Here is a 20,239-nt window from a genome sequence, read left to right as displayed (position 1 = left end):
GATGACAAAGGTGTCATGGGACTATAGTTGTTCAGTTCTATAGGTGCCACAAGATCATACAGAGAGAGACAGTATCAAATATGGTCATGGCAAGACCCCAGGAGCTGCTGGGCTGGAACTCTGCCCCTTTGTAGCTGGGATGTCGGGCGAGTTACATAACCTCAGGTTCCTCATTTGTAAAACGGGGATAATAATAGTGCCCTTAGCTGTGTGGATCAAATGAGTTAACCTGTATAAAGCCTTTAGAACAGTGCCTGCACATAGGAAGCATGATTTAAGAGCTTGTTAAATAAAACAAGCTGCATAGTGAAGCTTAACCAAACTTTATTGGTAGTTTTCAGCATTAGAACCTACAAACCACTGTTTTCAGGTCCAGGAATAGTAGCATCTCTTCAGTCTGATGTTTCTAGATATACGTTTTCAAATTATATAGATAAATGTGTAAATTAAGGAGGAAAGCATAGTGCTTTCGGTGGAATGTCTGTTCTCAGTTCCTAGAACCGATAATGTTTAAAAATCTGTGTCTACTCTGTGTGTGCATCATTGTGGACGGTTAACACTTTAGATTTAAAATTTGTATGTTATTAATCATAAATTTTAGATTAAGTAAACACTTATCTTTGAGTTAAACCAAAAATGCTTTGGACCCTAGTGCTGCCATTTATTAGTTATGTGTTCTTTGGCAAATTTCTTAAGCTCCCTGAGCTTCTGCTCCTCATCCGAGAAATACAGAAAAATACACAGAGGTGTTGTATCAATGAAACAAGATCCTATAAGCAAATTTCTTAGCCTAGTTAAATGTTAATAATGAAACATGGCATTATTTAATGGATAATCAGTGAATAGTTAGCATGAAAATAGTCAATACCTTTTTACCTTCTCAGTGCAAACCTGGCCAGTTCTCGGGAGTCCTTCCTGGATCCTCCTTCCCTATCACCATTACTGATAACTCCTGTTCCTAGTGTCTCCTTAGTGCATAGTCCATCTACGGCACCACATCTGAAACTTGCTAACACGTTGACTTGGAACTGTTGCCAAATTTTTGTATGCTCTGTCTTCTCATCTCTGTTATCAGCTTGCTGAGAGCAAGAACCAGCCTCCCCATTTTCTGGTCTCTTTTAATTAAGCCCTGTGCAGTGTTCTGTGCACAGTACGTAGGATGTTTGTTACTTCTTAATGGACACAAAGAGTGGCCGTTATTGTGCATTTCTTTTACCAAATGGAGGAGATATGAGACCCTAGGTTGGGTCCATGTTGAACTGGGGAATCTAAGAACTGAAAATAAGGTCAGAAAGAAGCCCTCTGTAGCACAGTGTGGTACCCTGCTGAACTCAAAGGAAATGATTGTAGAAAGGAAAACGAACAGCGTGCTGAGAACGTTGTCTTGAGGGGTCCCCACAATTAGGGACTTGGAGCAGGATCCGGCAAAGCTAGAGGGAAAGAACAATCCAGATAAGTAGTGGGTAACTCAGGTAAGTAGAGTAACCAGAAAGCCAAAAGGGGAGAGACTCTTAAGAGGTGTTTTGAGTGTGTGTGTATGTGTGTGTGTGTGTGTGTGTGTGTCTGTGTGTGAAGAGGCCAAGAAAAATTTCAGTTAAGAAAGTGCCACTAGCTTTCATGAGATCATTGGAAACCTTCAAAGAGTGTTTCGAGCACTCTATGGAGGCTAAATCCAAATTAAGAGGATTCAGAAAGAACCGGTGCTTGGGGAGCGAATGCATCTGGTGTAGACCACTGGTTTAGGAGGAAGCACTATGGATACAATATGCTAGAGATGGAAGATGCAGGGAAGGTAAAAGAGGAACATTCCTGAATTTTAAATAACAACTGAAAACAAACCATTGAAAAGCTCTAATAAAACCGCTTTCCAACGGCATCCGTACGCCTGGCAATCATTTTCAGCGTGAGAAAACGGAGACGTGAATCAAATGGTTATACTTTTTCCTAGTACCCAGGTTCTTTCAAAGCTTGAGACATAGATTTGCATGTATTCAAAATATTTTCAGACCAATTATGGTAAAACACTATTGTTGAAAAGTTAATGTCTAAAGTTTTACATAATTACCCGTATTACCCATATTCACAGTCAGGAAAGAAAAGAAGAAGATAGACTTTTATAAAGCATGAACTATCTGTTTTGTATCTGCATAGGTCCCTCAGGATGAATGGACAGGGTACACCCCTCGAGGTAAAGATGATGAAATTCCCTGCCGCAGAATGCGGAGCGGCAGCTACATCAAGGCCATGGGAGATGAAGACAGCGGGGACTCGGACACCAGCCCCAAGCCTTCTCCCAAAGTTGCTGCGCGAAGGGAAAGCTATCTCAAGGCTACTCAGCCATCCCTTACAGAACTCACCACACTCAAGTAAGTGTTTCCGACGCTCTACTTCCGGTAGCCCAGCCCCCTGTATAATCACCTACAATCCGATCTTGCAACTTCTAGCGTAAATGGGGCAGAAAACACCCCACAGATGGAGCACTGTGCGGTACTGAATGTTCTATTGATTATGACCTTGGGTCCGACTCATACATCCCAGTGCCTTCAAAGACACAGGCATCCAGCTGCGCCCTGCATAGAGCATAAGCTGAACCCCCAACCTTCCAAAAGAGTTTGCAACGATCCAGAATGGCCTCTAAAAAGAATTAAGATTTCTGACCAATGAGGATATCTGTGTATCCCCACTCTTGGATGTTGTTTAGCCACTGAATCTATGGGGCAATGCTTCCTTTAAAAACTCTTGAATTTTTCAGATGATTGAGTAATAAAATAGAGTAGATTATCTTGGAGAAGGTTATAGAATGTGGCTATGCTTAAAAATTGGGTAATATGTGAAAATTCTTGACAGATGTTTTTAAACTTGGACACTCGATGCATATTATAATTTGTAAGACCTTAAGAATTTTTTTTTGTTTTGAAAAATATGGTTCTAAGTAGTCCTTACTTCGGTTTGTGCTATGTGTAAACAGAGAACAGCATTACAAAAGAACCTACTGAAACTGATCATTGTAAGGCCTGATTTAATTGTTAATATTATTTCTGGAGAAAAAAGGATTATGGGTAATTAGTATTTTTAAGTGCCTTTGATTCCATATTTTGAGGAAATACATATTACTATCCGTGCATTTATATTGCATTACAAAATAAAATATTAAAAGGCAAAGTAAAATAAAACAGAAAAAAGACCAAATCCATCAGATTGAGGAGAAGAAACTAGATTATTAAAACCCAGAATACTAAAAAAACAGCTGACTTCTATCATGGAAATGTATTCAAATAGCAAACTATCAATATATCATAATATATTTTAAAGAAGTGACAGAGAGGGTCTCCTCATGAACCTTTTTTCAGAGGATCGTGTGGAACCACTGTGGATCAGTTCAATGAAAAATGAATACCCATGACATTAGTAAACCAACCCAAGAAAAGCAGCTCTTTCTTTCCTTCGGCTTCTGGTTACCCTTCCTCTTTGCCTTTATTACTGCAGGTGATAGTTTCCTAGTGTTGCCATGACCAAGTACCATGAACTTGAAACAGTACAGATTTATTATCTCACAGTTCTGGAAGCTGGAAGTCTGAAATCAAGGTATTGTCAGGGCCACGCTCCTTCTGAAGCCTGGAAAGAATAATCCCTCGTTGCCTCTTCCTAGCTTCTGGCTGTGTCCGGCCACCCCTGGCATTCCTTGGCTCACAACTACGGCACTTTGATTTCTGCCTCTGTGGTCACCTGGCCTTCTACCTTCCGTGTCTTCGCGTGGTTGTCTTCTTATGATGTCAGTCATATTGGATCAATAATGACCTCATTTTTAACTTGATTAAATCTGCAAAGACCCTATTTCCAGATAAGGTCATGTTCACAGGTATTAAATTTAGGACTTTGACATATCAGTGTGGAAAATACAATGTAACCCCTAACCCTGCCACACAAGGTAACAGTTGATCACAGAAATGGAAAATACAATCGGGTCTTCACTGCACTGTGGCACCCCTCACAGAGGCTCAGAAAAGAACTGAGCCAGTCTGAAAAGAACTGGATTTGTAATAATGGCAGTGGGCCGAGGTGGTATGAAAATTAGGGGGGGCCAAGGAGACTTCTGGGAAGTATCTTCTGTGAACTTTAGAATATCTCTCCCCTAGAGGCAATTAAAGGTAGTCACAGCCGTGGTGTTAACTGACATCTTCTAGAAGATGCAAAAAGACGGGGATGCTTTGGGCAAGAAATTCACTTGGACCCTCAAGATCTCAGTATCCTCAAATGCAAACCAAGCAGTGGGATTCTGCAACTTCCAGAGTCCCTTCCACCCCCTTTATATCCCATTCATTTACCTGTTGGGATGCATGTCACATCAGATGCATGACGCTTTGGGTTGTGGGGGATGAGATACAATGAGTCCTGCTGCTCGAGTCCTACCAGGGCCGAGGAGAACAGAAAAGAGCAGAGCCACAGGGGAGCGTGTGGGGAGTGCTCTAAGGAGGCTGAGGACAGGGGAGGTGCAGAAGTCAACTTTCACCATTGAGTCTTGGACCCATCTCCTTATTAGCTTCAGGGCTGTGGGGAATCTGCTCTGAAGTCACTGGAACTCTTTCATTTTGCTTCCACCTGATGTTATCTTCCTTCAATGTCCCGGAGCCTGTTTTTACAACCATCCTATATATATTTTTTTTACTGTTCAGAAGTTTGAAGAGCAGAAAAAGGTGAACACACAGACAGTGGCTAAACTGGTGGTAGAAAGGTCAGGTACCTGAGTATTAGAGTAGTGACTGTGCTTTTCTTCCTCCAAACCTATGGAAATTCCAAATGGTACCCAATTTACTAGGGGACACCTACTACACTGAAAAACGTTTTTTCTTTTCTAAGGATGGAGTTTCACCAAACCATCTCTGTCACCCTCTGTTCTTTAATAGGCAAGACAACAGCTCACCGTCATTCACACACGCCTTTCTTCCCTGTGCTACCGTCACCTCCCCCAGACTTATTTGTCATAGTCTGTTTGTCTCCATTCATTTCTCCCTCATCTGCTCCAGGAGCTCCCTTTCCGCTTACGGTCCACGTATTACGCTTCCATCATACTCAACAACATAGGTGTCTTAGTGATGTCTAGTTTAATGAGATTTCAAGAGGTACACAAGGGAAAGAAGGGGAATACACTAGGAAAGCAAAAATTCGGACATGACATAACTCATAATCCATTCTTTTCTTTCTTGACGATGTTTTGACTGGAGCTCATTATTTTTCTAGTTCAAAGCATTCCATCCCTCATAAGAAAAAAGATCCCCATATCCTGGAATTCTAGTTCCCCAAAAAAGAAAACTATATTTTTGTTCCTACTTCTTTGACATTTAAGTCCATTTTTTTTCCTCCTTCCTCCTCAGCAATTCACAGCTTTAGGGATGAATCATAGCCATGAACCAAGATAACTAAAATTAGCCAAGTGAGATGGGGCAAACATTTTGTTTGAGGTTTTCAACTCCCATCTTCTCTCAGGAATGTTGGAGAAGAGGCACTCCTACACTTTCTTACATTGTTTTTCTTCTTTCTTTTCTGTTTTCCAAAGGCATCTTGAGAGCTTATTTCTGAGGCTAGTTTTCTTCAGCTACTTAATGTCAATGATTGTGTCTTCAGGTAGCTAAGGCCTAAGGTCAGCTGAACATTCCGGAGCCAGAAGGAGTCTTGAGACAATGAACTCCATCTTTGGGCTGCAAAACTTCTGTAGCTACTCTCTGGGGACCATCATCTCTCCCACTCCCTTCTCTTCTCCCAAAGATAGTAACAAATCCCTTCCCCTCACTGCTAGCTTTTCCTTCTTTCTTCATTATTAACTAACAACGAATTTGAAATGGCATATCACCCAGGAATATTAGTATTTTCAAAAAGAACTTTTGAATGTTTAACAGCAAATTCTCAGGCAAGTAGGAGAGAGGTTTGGAGGCCCAAGTTTCCTCAAAGCAGGTCACCACAGCTTGGCTCTGATGAGGGATTTAAGTCTTTTACTTGGATTTGCTATAATATTCTATTTATTCTGGAAAGGAGACTCCTGTCTGCTTCCATGATTAGTTAAAGCCATGTCCAAATCCCATCGTGGACTTCTATTCAATAGACTGTAAAAAGAACTTTTAAAAAATGATGTTAAGTGAGCTGTCATGTAAAAGATTCTAAAGTTAAATTCAAATAAATGTCCATTATCCTAAGCAAATAACACATTAAATCTCTTCGTAGTTCTTTATCCCTTCATCCAAGCACTAAGAAAAAATTTCTCCTGGAAGAAATAGTCAGCCTCTGATATTATAGACTTTGAAACTCCTCTGAAATCGGTGAGATGGGCCCCAGGCTTTTGTGCATGCTTGGCTCTGGAGAGGACCCGTCAGAGCCCCCAGCAATGTGGATAATGTATGTAACAAAAGGCTTCAGGAAGATTTATTTTCAATCCTAAATGCTAATTTATTTTCAGGATGGTTAAACCTCGAAATCATCATTCTTTTTCTAATCCTGAAACTTTTTAAAAAAAATAAATAGCTCTGTGGCTTTTGGCAACTGGTTTGATGTCTCTGAGTCCCACCACCCCCCTCCCAAATTAAATGAGAGTCTCATGCTCTTAGCTTGGATGGTGCCACTTAGATTACTCCCTCTCAGCCCCACCCCAGCCCCGTGCAGACAGCATTAGCTGATCCCAGAATTAATGGATCCCGGCACCCTCCCAACCGAGTACAGACTGGGCCTCGGATCCCTTCTCAACACAGAGCTTCAACCACACTTCTCATTGACCAGCCATGACACAAGGTGCTATCCCTCGTCTACACGGTCTCTGAGGAAACTTTCAGCACTAATGTGTATAATTATAAGGATGAAGCACAAAGCACTGGCAGTTCACAGTCTGAAGACAAAAGAAGGTAGTATTGGTAAATGAAATAATTTGAGAAGAGACAGATGGCGTTGTTCTCCTTCAGCTTTAATTCTGGAGATTTAAAATGAGTCAGTTCTACATCAGGAACCCAAAACTGTAGCCTCTTGCTGGAGTGTCTTGTTTTGCTTATCTATGCAGAAGTTTCCTTCTCCCTTTTTTCTCTCTAGTCACACTACGTCCTCTGCTATTTCTTCACATTCCACATGCCCCTCCCACCCACCTACAGCTTCCTGTATTCCTTCTCTTCCCAGAAAAAGGAGGGGGCACGGGCTATGAAGATGGAAGCATGGCGATTTTTTTTTTCCTAAGGATGTGAACCATATTGAAGAACGTAGCCACGTACATCTTTCCTTCTTTGTCTTAAGTGGAGGGAAATGCCTCTGTTTTCCTTTGTTGTCTGTTCTCCCCAAATACTTTGATATTCCGCTCCTGTCCCTCAGTAACTGTAACATGTAGCGGCAGATGCCCCTTCCAATGGGAGGACAAACGGACTAGCATAACCCAACACTACAAAATTGTGAGTTTACGTCCTCTGTGACATCAACTCAGGATAGTTTCCCATCTTTCCCAACCATAACACTGTCTTCTTATATCCTCTATCCTCCCAACCCCTCCCCCCCAAAATAAGAAGAAATGGGACAAAGTTTAAAACAGGGAAACTCATTCATTTACTCATAGACAAATTATCTAAATACCTTTCAACCCACTGCTAGAAAAAAAAAAGCCTGGTTAAAAGACAAAATAAACAAGCAAAACCGCTGGTACAAGAAATTGCCTATTATATTCAGCCTCTGTCACCATGCCCAGCTTAAAAAAAATAGGTCTCTCTTTGGGGTGTGAACACCCTCCTCCAAATGAGATGGGCGTGTGAGTATCATAGTCTGTATCCTAGTCTCTTGCTCTTTAGCAAAGACCATTTTGGAAAGGAGCCTGCATTGGTTGCACTGTCCCTGCAATGATCACAACCTCAGAGAGCAACGAATTGTCCGTGTGTCTTTGAGGAAGGTGAAGGAATGAAAGGAAATTCAGATGCCTTTTAGAGAGAAGGAATGGAAAGTTTAAAACACAGGAGAGAGATTTCAGTTTTAATGAGGTTCTAAGTGCCTGAATGAGTGCTCAGGGCTTATATTTCTGTGTCTTGCTTTGTTTTGATTGTTGAATCACCATAACTGCATACATGAGATTTTCCCCACTTTACAAATGAGGAATCTCTGTCTTAGGGAGATCAAATAACTTGTCCAAGGTTACATGTCAACTAAGATATGAGGCCAGCGGTTGAAAGCAGAAAGAATAAAAAGCTGGTTGGAATGATGGACTCACTGAGACTGCAGAGATGAGCAAAAGATATGAAAGAGGGTCCAAAATGGAAGAGAAAAGGAAGAACAACTGGGTGCCCAGGAAAAGGAGCCATTCAGGCAGATATGGAGAATTCAGAGCAGATTTGAGGGGGATGTCAGAGGCTGCAGTGAAATAAGTTCTGACCTGGAAGTGCAAGCAGGCAGACATGCAGCTGAAACAGGAAGGGCCTTGAGAACATCTTGACTCAGGCTTGGCCTGGGGTAAAGAAAGGAAAGATCAAACGACCAAAGGATTGAGGAGATTAAGAGTTAAGTAGGCATTGGCTGATGGGGTCATGGGGAGAAATGATGGGCTCTTGGGAGCCTGGGTTCAGCCTGGTCGGGACAAGTGTAGTAGCAAACCCGGGGCCTGTGTGTGCTCTGTGTCTCTACAGTGTGTCAGCTGGGCCTTCCTCACATGCCCCGGCCAGGTGTGGCAGTGTCAACAAGGCCCTAGAGACAGTGGAGAGATGGGGGCAAGGGAAGACCCCAAAGAGGGTTCTGGAAACGAAAAGTCCTCACTCCTTTTAGGCTATACTACTTACTATCCTGCCAGGTAGACTTCTGTTTGCAAAGAGCGTTAAAACTCCTTTCCTTTGCCCATCTGTTTGCAACCATTCCCTCAATTTCATATCTGTGTTCCCTGTTAAAAGTGCAGACAACCAGGTATAAAGAACACACTAATAATAGAAATCTTATTCGTGTTTCACTCACTCATTTATTCATGTAACAAACATTTATTCAGCACCTTTAATATTAAAGTACTGTGTGAGGCATGTACACCTTGGTTTCAATAAATTTATTAAATGCTTTACTAAAATCTGGTTTTCCAGGGTCAAGTAGGAATAAATATATATATATAGCTGGATATACTCTCAAATCTAAAAATGGCAAAGGCAGGCACAGTAGAAATGAAAGGAATTAAAATTCAGAGGCTGTTAGTACTAAAGTTGATGCTTTTGTTCAGAATTTTTCTCTGATCAGAAAAATCTACTTTACCTGGCACGGGGAGGGTTTTGTTGTTGTTGTTTTGGGATTTTTTTTTTTTTTTTACAGTTTACTATTTTGTCAGGATAGTTCCAGTTATTAGCTTTGCTGTCATTTTATATCATTAAGGCAATCTCATGGGCCTCAGATGGCAGGAATGAAAACAGCTCCTTGAAAAGGACCCCTAGGCAGATGTATTAGAAGCCGCCTCTCATCCTTTTTGAGGGAGGCTGGGCGTAAGTCCCAAGTACACGTACCTTTACAGAGGATGCATATGAATGACAAAACCATCAACATCCCAATAAAACAGAAAGAAATGAGATCAACACTGCAGCCAAAGGAATTCAGGTTAACTGCAGGGAGGAACTCCTAACTGCCAAGTTTTTAATTATTGCATAAATTAATTTGGGAATTTTGAGAGCAACTTTCCCAGGCATCTTTTAAAACAACCTGAACTCCCTTTCTCTGAGCACATTGATAACTCTGCTTGGAAATTTGGGTGGAACACACCAAACCTCTGTATCAGATTTTTCCAGCCTGTGGAGCCTAAGTCTTATCATGTACACTGATCCTATATTTTTAAGATAAGCATGCAGGAAGCTGAGATTTCAAGGTGCCCACATAATTCACTGCTTCGTAAGTACATCACTTCTCTTCCTGCCTCTTCTGCTTCAATCAACTAAATTACCATTTTCCTAACTTCAGTCTTGAAACGTTGTGGTTCACCTCTCACCTCCTCAGGCGTTAGGGCTTCCCTTCACTCACGTGGATGACTGCAATGGACCGGTTTGTCTAGCTGCCTCTAGCCTCTCTCAGCAACCACTCTTCCCAGAGACTTTCTACCAGGTCACCGCAAAATCATTTCTGAACCCCATGTGTCTCTTCACATGGTCCCCAGCAGCGTTCAGAGTTTCTTGCTCCTTTGAGATCTTCTTCCCTGCTTTCCTCTTACAAGGATTCTGTGCTTCTATCAAATGGAGCTCCTAATTGTTCTTTTTCGCTGGCTTCAGGCCTGTCCTAGTTGGGATAGGCTACATTATACTGGGACTAAAAAACAACCCCTAAATCAGAGAGGCTTCTAACAACAGAACTTTATGTCTTGCTCATGTTACCCGACCATCTTGGCTCAGTAGGGAACTCTGCTCACCTTGGTCACCCAGGATCAAGTTATGGATACAAAACATCAACAAGGGCTCCCAGAGTCACCAGGGCAGGGCACGAGCACAGGGTCTTAACGCTTCCTCTCGCAAGTGGGACAGGTCCCCTCTGTTCCTGTTTACAGGCAAAAGCTAGTGACGTGGCAACGTCTATCTTCAAAGAGGGCAACAAAGGCAATCTTACCATGTGCCCAGGACATGGATGCACAAAACAATATTTGGCAAACAGCACCAATGACTATCAAAGTCTGTCTGGACACAAAATTTTTGGCTTACTGTCTCTCCCACAAGCAAAATATATTCATGTCCTACCACCATCGAGGGGAGAAAACCCAAAAGCCCTGCCCTGGTCCTATCATAGCCCCGTCAACCTCAAAATGTGTGGTCTGTGGGTGGTGTGTGATAGCCTGTAAAGCAGGGGATGATGCACTGTAATAGCTGCATCTGGTCCAGATGTGGATCCTCTGCATCTGGAGACCTGCAGACTCAAAACGATAAACGATTTGCCTCCCACACACCCCATACATAACGACAGGAGAAGGTCAAACCATCCACAGTAAACATTCCCATTCAAAAAGGAGATGGGAGCTAACAGTAGTCACTGGTCCATAGCAATTCTGAAATCCCCACTGGGTAGGATGCTGTCAACTCTGGGGGAGGGAATGTTTCTTGATTCGGCTGCATTCTGCTCCCTGGAGCAACTTCTCTGGTCTTTGTCCCCCGTGTCATCCAGCTCCCTGGGACACTGTTCCATTCCTATTATCCTCCATGACCATATCCAAAGTACACATCAGGGAACATGCTCTCCTTGAAGCCAAGAGACATTTTAGGACGCCTCTCACTGCTGTGTCTTTTAATTTAGGCTTGTGATGCTTTGGGAAGTACGGCTCTCTCACGACCATAATCAACTTCTTACCTATTGGTTCCAGTGAGTTCCACGTAGCAACCGTCACACAGAACCCTTGGAGATGCAATGGCCATTTTTGCTCTATTTGTTTGCCTTCCTACCCTGATGCCTCTCTCTATCTCAGATACTCTCAGCTTATCAACTTATTAGCCGCTCTTCCCTGAAGCATTTTAATCTAATCAAAAAGATTCACTTAACTGTATCTTCATTCTAAATCATCTGACTCCATTCAGAAGCATTAATAATGGAGTGAGGGGGCCATGTCCTTGATTTGAACGTTGCCACACAGGGTGGTTTTCATCATGTCTTCTTTACTCAAAGGCGTTCTTGGGTTTACCTTTTACAAATCGGCTTGAGATCAGTTGCTTCTTCCAATCCCACAAGTCCACAAATGTCTAGACCCTTTTTTTTTTTTTTTTTTTAAGATGTTGGGGGTAGGAGTTTATTAATTATTTATTTTTGCTGTGTTGGGTCTTCGTTTCTGTGCGAGGGCTTTCTCTAGTTGTGGCAAGCGGGGGCCACTCTTCATCGCGGTGCAGGGGCCTCTCACTATCGCGGCCTCTCTTGTCGCGGAGCACAGGCTCCAGACGCGCAGGCTCAGTACTTGTGGCTCACGGGCGTAGTTGCTCCGCGGCATGTGGGATCCTCCCACAAGACGAGGGCTCGAACCCATGTCCCCTGCATTAGCAGGCAGATTCTCAACCACCGTGCCACCAGGGAAGCCCCTAGACTCTTCTTATTCCCTTTCATTACTACTTGTATTTAACCAATTCTTTTCTGAGTTTATTTCAAAGTACATAACACCTTGTTGAAGGCTGCCAAGAGCAATCAACACATTTTATTAACAATGTGTTTTGCAACTACTTCCCCTAGAGTTACGCGTTCATTTGTTACATCATCTACCTTCCTAGTTGTTACAGACAACAATTTACCAAATGACTCACCACTGTATAACATGGATCAGTGTGTTTCCAGACTCATAGTTATCTTGCTTCCTGTTACCAAACCCTATAACCATAGCCACATATTTTAGGTTACTTTGTTGTTGCTGTTGTTACATGAGAACCCAATTTCTAGTACTAACTTATATACAATCTAGGACAGGCCAGGTTAAGCTCTGTTAATAAACAACCCCAAATTGCCAAAGCTTATTTCTTGCTTACAAGTTTATTTCTTGGACACAATTTCTTGTGTCCATCATGAGTTGGCAGGAGGCTCTGTTCACTGTATTCACTCAGATACCCAGAAAGTATATCTGAAGGTATAACTCAACCAGTGCTCCCCTGGTTATTGAATCAGAGAAAGAGGATGCAGTGAATAGGGCACTATTTCCTGGACGTGATGCACATCGCTTGTGTTCACATTTCATTGCTAAAGCCACCTACATGACCACACAAATATCAGAGAGGCAGAGAAGTGCAGCATTGCCACGTGCCCAGAAATGGAGAGCTGGATGTACATGATGAACAGCAGTAATGGTCCTCAAAGCCTTTGTTTATGCCGTTCCCCACCCTATACGCCAGGAATGCCATCTCCTCTCCATCTGTTCACTCAAAAGAGGCTCACGATAGCATGCTGCTTAAGAGTGCAGGCTCTGTGGCGAGATTATCTGGGTTCAAAACCATAGCTCTGTCACTTCTAGATGGGTTACTGTGGGAAAATTATTTAACCAATTCTGAATCTCAACTTCCTCACCCGTTACACAGGGATGGTAATATTTCCTACCTCAAGAGTAATTGTGAAGCTTGGGAAAGGTAGCATATGTGAAACTCCTAGGACAGTGCCTAGCATGGTCAGTGCCCCATTTATGTTAGCTATTACATCATCATTATTATCGTTGGCCACCTACTACTATGAGCTAAGCACTGGGATATATCAGTAGTCAGGGTTCCTAGTATATTAGAACTTACAGTCTAATGGTGGAGAAGAGTAGAAGGAAGTCCCCATTCTTTTCAATCTTCCTCTTAAATTTAACCTCTCCCTGTTGGCTGTTATTTCTTCCTCCTAAGAACTCCGGAAGCGCTGTGTTGAAACCTTTCTCACGGTAATTACAGCCTTCTCACACGCTTGCCTATTTCCTCCGTTCCCCATGCCAAAGGGGGTTCCGATGCTATCTGAAGATGATTGTGGGGACTTCCCTGGCGCTCCAGCGGTTAAGACTCTGCACCTCCACGGCAGCGCGGACTCTGCGCTTCCACGGCAGCGCGGGTTCGATCCCTGGTCGGGGAACTAAGATCCCACGTGATGCACGGTGCGGCCAAAAATAAAATAAAGCTGGTTGTGAAGCCCTTGGCGCAATCCCAAGGAGATGCAAACAATGCTAACTCACCATTACACCGTCCCTACCTGCTTACAGGGCCTTGATCGACAGCTTCCGGGAGTAGCTTTCACCTGTAACTGCTGAGATGAATTGTGATCTCACATCTGCCCTCCACCCTTTGGCTGTGTCTCTGCTCGCTCAGACTCTTCACCCTCCCTCCGCCTCTGAATCTGTGGTTCTCAGAAAGCTCCCTGTTCTTTCCCAACCCCGCTGAGCATCGTCAGCCCACCTGGAGGCTGGAAGCTCAGCCTGGCAGGTACACATTACCCTGTTAAAAATATGATGCAGCCATGCCTCGTACTGTCATCCACGCTGAACATGGGCACATTTCCCTCAGTTCATCTGGGGAATCCTGTCCTTTCTAGTTCTGGGAAGAGGAGGGGAGTGGATGTAACAAATCAGCCTTAACTACTCCTTTTGGAATTGGAGAAGGGTTCTCTTCAGTGATTGAGGCAACTGCTTCGCACCCTGTCCAACTTATCTGTGAACCCAAATAAGCCAATGAGGAGGATATATATTTGCTCATCTATCCTGCTAACTAGGAATATCTTAATTTGCTTCCAAGCCTATTTCTCAGGATAAATAATTGTAGATAACAATTTACCAAGTGTTTTCAGTACATCTCATTTGACCCTCCCAATGGCCTCAGAAGGAATTTAGAATTGATTTTAAACAACACTTTACAGATCATCGAAGGGTTTCGCGTGATTATGAACTTCTCGAGGTAGAGCCGGGCTCTGCTTTCCACTCCAGCTTTCTTCCTCCCACTGCCTAGTGGAACTCTGGTCACTTTTCCCCCAGCAAGACTGTCCTCGCCATCTGGACACCATTCCTGACTTCCAGCTCAGAAACTTGTTTTAGTTCTTTGCACCACTTCTCCTTCCCAGAAAAAGCAGAGCTGAGAACTCAAGGCATAGATCCAGGTTACCAACTGCCTATGAAATTGCCACCACCCATGGTATCATCACCCCTGGGCCAGATTTCAAGAAAGATGGACACTTGGTTGTGAGTGCAGGTACCTGAGAGGATTGGGCTGGTCCTAGAGATCGTGTCTGGAGAGGCTGGGATTAAAAAGCCAAGCTGGGACACTTTCCCTGGTTGTTTCCCTTGTTTCCTCCACTCAGTGAAGAAAGGTTGTGTCAGAGTTTCAGAGTGAGAGCAGCTAAGGATTAGAAGGACTGGCTACGTTCTTTAAGCCTGAGACTGTGCACTTCCTCATTTTAAGGAATCACTCAGCGGTGTCGTCTGGGTCCAACTGGCCAATGAGAGCCGAGGCTTCACATCTCCTCCCAACTCCACACTTGGTTTTGTCACCCTGGTAACTTGATATTGGCCATGATGGGAATATTTATACCACGGAAATCAACAAACCCTACCAATCAGATATTCTTCCTCCCAGAGAGCCAGTTTTTAAACATTTTCCTCTATGCCACTGTACATTATCTTCATGGAGTCTTGATTCTGAGATAAGATGAAAGAAAAATCTTAGAAGCAAAGCTGGAAAGAACTTTAGAGATGATTCCCACCCTGTTATGTTATAAATGAGGTGGAGGCCCGGAGAAGATCAGTGACTTGCTAAAATTATTGGGCAAGTTTTAGGACCCAGGTTTTATTCTCATGCTCAGCCAAGAACTCTTTCCAGAGAAATCAAAGTTTTCAGCAGCTACATTCCCTGAGGGAGACAAGAGAAATATAAAACTCGGTCTGTACTGCAACTATCTGATTAAACACCACCAAGAGTGATGAAAACTATTTTGTATCATTATTTGTAAGTTTCACAATTACATTATGTATGTTACCTCCAACTGTAAGTGCTAGATTTGTTCAGGAGATAGGAAATGATTAGGAAGTAGAAATAGCAAGGGATGGGCTTCCTAAAACAGAAAGGATTCAGCCTGGAATTTGAATAATTACTCAGAAGTAACAGACCGGGGAGGGGAAAGGTGTCTGAATATAAAGAAACCAAGCTGACTGATACATGAGGAGTATTTAAAAATGGGAAACTGTCTTTGGAAAGATAGTGAAGACTTTTCTAAGCAAGATCCTTAAATATCCAGAGAATTCATTGTGTTTTAATCCAGTTAGTGAGAGTGAATTGTTGGTGACAGAAGGGGAATTAAGTGATGTTTTGTTTCAGAAAGATGGCCTGTATGGTGTGGAGTGAAAAGTCAGTTATAGGAGGGTTTTTCTCCCATTCAGATGAAAGGTTATGCTATACTATTTTCACGGGTATCTACATGTAGATGGATGTTTTCTGACATCTCAGTATTCATTCTTTCTTAGGGAGGCTTTATGGGTGATTTTCTTTCTTGTGCTTTTCTCTAATTTTGTTTTTTTTTTATTATTTGTGTTTTTTGTTAGTGTGTATTTAATGTTTTTAATTGAAGTATAGTTGGTTTACAATGCTGTGTTAGTTTCAGTTGCACGGCAAAGTGATTCAGATATATAAATATATGTTTCTTTTCAGATTCTTTTCCACATAGGTAGTGTATATTTAATTTTAACCCAAAAATTGATCTCAAAGGATAATAATGACTAACACCTAGAAGCACTCCCTACATGCCAGTACATATAATAATATTAATGGTAATGGAAAAGAATATGAAAAAGAACGTATATATGTGTAACAATCACTTTGCTATACTGTAGAAATTAACACATTGAAATCAACTATACTTCAATAAAACAAATTTTTAAAAAATGATAATTCTAATGGTACCTATAAGACAGAAATTATTATAGTAGGATTATTCAGTGAGGAAACCGGAACACAGGAGGTTAACTGACCTGTCAGAGGGTACAGAATTGGAGCTCCACAGCCAGGATTTCAATCCAGAGCCCATACCATGAACCACTATACTACACTGCCTCTGGATGTAATCCAGAGACAAGTCATATGCAGAGAGTTTGAAATCAAGTAAAGGAAGTTGCACTGACCCAGACACGAAATGCTAGAAGTGTAGACCAGGGTGATAGCAGAAGAGGTGATATGCAGTTAAACAGGTAAATAAAAATATCAAAAGTCAACCAGGAATGGGTAATTTCCCTTTTTATTGCTATTTTCTCTTGTTTGTCACAGTGATACCCTACATCACAACAAATGCCATGCCTACACACCTCTCCTTTCTGTTTAATGGGAAGATTTCCTTTTTTATTATTGTAAAAATAACACTCGTAAAAATTTCAACAGCACCAAAGAATGTTTTAATAGTATATAAAAGTCTTCCCTCCCTCTCCAATCCCTTTTTACCCCTCCTTAGAGGTAAGAATTGTAACCATTTCTTGTGTATCAGAAACGCACTATGCATATATTACATATACACATTTACACTTTCTTTACACACACCTATTCTACAATTTGTTCTTTTCACTTAAAATTATCTCTTGGGCTTCCCTGGTGGCGCAGTGGTTGAGAGTCCGCCTGCCGATGCAGGGGACACGGGTTCGGGCCCCGGTCCGGGAAGATCCCACATGCCGCGGAGCGGCTGGGCCCGTGAGCCATGGCCGCTGAGCCTGAGCGCCCGGAGCCTGAGCGTCTGGAGCCTGTTCTCCGCAACAGGAGAGGCCACAACAGTGAGAGGCCCGCGTACCGCAAAAAAAAAAAAAAAAAAAAATTGTTTCTTAAGCATTGTTTTATATAAGTTCATACAGATTAACATTTTTTTAAAAATTATTTTTAACAACTGCAAAGTATCCCATCGTATGTGTGTATAATAATTTAGGTAACCACTTCCCTCTTTTTTCAAAAATATTTTTAATATTTATTTAAATAAATTTAATATTTAAAAAATTTTAATATTTGGCTGCATCAGATCTTAGTTGCGGCACGCGGGATCTTTTGTTGCAGCACATAGGTTTCTCTCTAGTGTTGCACATGGCTCCAGGGCACGCCAGCTTTCTAGTTGTGGCATGCGGGCTCTAGAACGCATGGGCTTAGTTGCCCCGTGGCATGTGGGATCTTAGTTCCCCGACCAGGGATTGAACCCGCATCCCCTGCTTTGGAAGGTGGATTCTTAACCACTGGACCACCAGGGGAGTCCCTGTTGGGGAATATTCTGTATGCAAAGCTATAGAAGGTAAAAAGGGCTTAGTTATAAGAAAAAGAGCTATTTTTCTCTGGTATTGCGATTCTAAATCTTGGGCAAGAGTGCGGTAAATGAGCTAAGAGTTTAAACGTTATTTTAATAAACATGAGGTCTTAGGATCTCAAAGCCCTTGACCATTTGAAGAGAATGAAAAGGAAGCAAAAAGCATGATATAAAGTGAAATATGTTCCCAGCCACCGAAATCAAAAGGTATAATCATAAAGGCTGCTTTTTCAATTCCTTGCATGCAGGACTGGGTTCTAAGACTACGCCACTCAGGGCTTGAATATAAACAACCTACCACCGGAAAAACAATCCAGGGGCCATTGTAAAAAGAAGTAGATTTTTGGTTTTGGGTTTTTAACTGACAGTCATGGTGATATTTTATCAACAGCTAGAAATTTCCAGCTTATTTTCCTTTCTGAATATATTGAGATTGGCTGAGCTGTTTGGAAGATAAGTTAATATCTTTCTGAATATATTGAGATTGGCTGAGCTGTTTGGAAGATAAGTTAATATCTTTCTTCCCACTCCTCTGGCACTGGCTGTTTTGAAAAAAACAACTATCATCTTACATAGAGGAAATACTTAGTAGTAGCTGGAGGGAGCAGTGACCCTTAGGGTAAAAAAATCTTAGGTTGTTTTGTCTTGTTTTCCCAACATAAGGTAAAGCTATTAAATGCCTGTATTACTCAATACCCTAGACCTTCCCTGAGTTTGGTTAAGTAGTTGCCCATAGCAACCACCAACACTGGAAGAAGCTGAGCTGAGTACTGTGGGGGAAAAAAGGTAGTGAGCATCTGTCCACCTTTCCTGATCCTTTCCTGTGCCCCGGAGGTAACTACGTTAAATCTAAATGATAATTTAAATACATTAATAATGTTTTCTGTGCTCCTTTATTTAAAAAACAAAAGCAAAAAACACCTCTACTCATTCAACGATATGATAAAATACTGAAAATATAACAATTGTCCTTTGAGTCTGCTGGCTGCCCTGGACTCTGTTAAAGGCAGAGTACCAGGAATCAGAGGAAGGCTGGGAAGAAACTCCACAGAAGGGGCAGCTCTCTTGGCCGTGCCCCTCTGTCTTCTTCCCTCTCCCATCATCGCCATGTCCACTCCTCAGGGGCCCACTAGTGACAATTAGATCGCAGACTTGACGATGTAAAAGCGGCACAAAATACTGAGAAAAGGCAGACACGAGTACAGATCCGCACTTCACCGCTCTGCAACCTTAAACCAGTTACTTAACTTCTCTGAGTGCAAGGTCTTTTTTTTTTCATTTTTAAAATGGTTCAATTATAATTAAGTGAATATTGTGAGGATTAAATGAGCTAACATATGGAAGCACCTAATCTGAAATGCTTTATCCAGAAACCTCGTATTTATTGTCTCCAATGTGCAAGACACAAATTTTCCTTTAAAACAAACCAACCAACCTAGAGGGAAAAAGACAACGGAAAACCACAGAAACAGATACGTTTACAGAGAATAGATGTCTCAACCCACAACCCCCGCCCCCCCCCCAATATACCAAGCCAATTGGGCAGATCCCTGTGGGATTCTTTCCACACAACCGGAATCCTAGTCTCCTCCTCAAGTGGAGGACCGGCCCTGGACTATGTTTTTCTTCTACTCTGTGGCTGCCCTTGGCCTTTGATCCCTGTAGGTTCACCCCCTGGTCCCTGTCCCCAGAAGGAAGGTACTTCCGTGGCTGCCTCTCCAGTTGTGCTCTCTGACTGCGGATCTATACGGGGTCCCTGGAAGCCCGTCTTTGTCCTTTATCCATCCTCACTGATTCGTCTCCTCTGTTGGGAGACTTCATGGGCAGGTTGCTGAGACCGATCTGTGGTTTGGTGCAGCCAAGTGTTTTATTTACTGTTCTAAACCGGTATCTTTGCCTGTGTTTCCAGGAAGTCACTGGTTGGGGAGCAGGGCTTGCACTGGACCAGATCCTTCTGCTGAAACTTGTGATATACTAAGTCCTTGACTCACTTGACCAATTTGGGTGAAACACATGCCTCTGATAATGTACAAGGGCACCTACCTGATCCACCACTAAAAATGTTAAGAATACCCTGTTTTCTTGCTCACTAACCTTTAATGATGCAAAGCTTTCTTTCTTCTCTTATTCTTCGTATTTTTCATTCTTTGATCTACATCTGCCAGTATTGACCATTTTCTGTCTCTGAGAACAATGGCTCAAGAAAGGGTGGTGAGGGGCTTCCCTGGTGGCACAGTGGTTAAGAATCCACCTGCCAATGCTGGGGACACAGGTTCGAGTCCTGGTCCGGGAAGATCCCACATGCCTCGGAGCAACTAAGCCCGTGCGCCACAACTAGTGAGCCTGCGCTCTAGAGCCCGCGAGCCACAACTACTGAGCCTGCGTGCTGCAACTACTGAAGGCCGTGTGCCTAGAGCCCTTGCTCTGCAACGAGAAGCCACCACAATGAGAAGACCGCACACCACAACGAAGAGTAGCCCCTGCTTGCCACAACTAGAGAAAGCCCGCGCACAGCAATGAAGACCCAATGCAGATGAAAATA

The 20,239-nt window shown here is 42.6% G+C and overlaps 1 protein-coding gene across 3 annotated transcripts in view; it reads left to right on the top strand.

The window, feature by feature from the left end:
* The window catches only part of DLGAP1 (DLG associated protein 1), a 325,501-nt gene that overhangs the window by 66,787 nt on the left and 238,475 nt on the right, over positions 1–20,239 (top strand). For all 3 annotated transcript variants that reach the window (XM_032602889.1, XM_032602891.1, XM_032602890.1), the window contains exon 2: positions 2,152–2,366. In XM_032602889.1, the coding sequence (XP_032458780.1) occupies positions 2,152–2,366 (215 nt within the window). The remainder of the gene's footprint in view (positions 1–2,151; positions 2,367–20,239) is intronic.

The sequence above is a fragment of the Phocoena sinus genome, chromosome 14 (assembly GCF_008692025.1).
Source record: "Phocoena sinus isolate mPhoSin1 chromosome 14, mPhoSin1.pri, whole genome shotgun sequence".
Classification (NCBI taxonomy): domain Eukaryota; kingdom Metazoa; phylum Chordata; class Mammalia; order Artiodactyla; family Phocoenidae; genus Phocoena; species Phocoena sinus.
Note: the sequence above shows the minus strand (reverse complement) of the source record. Positions and strands in the feature narration are given on the sequence as shown.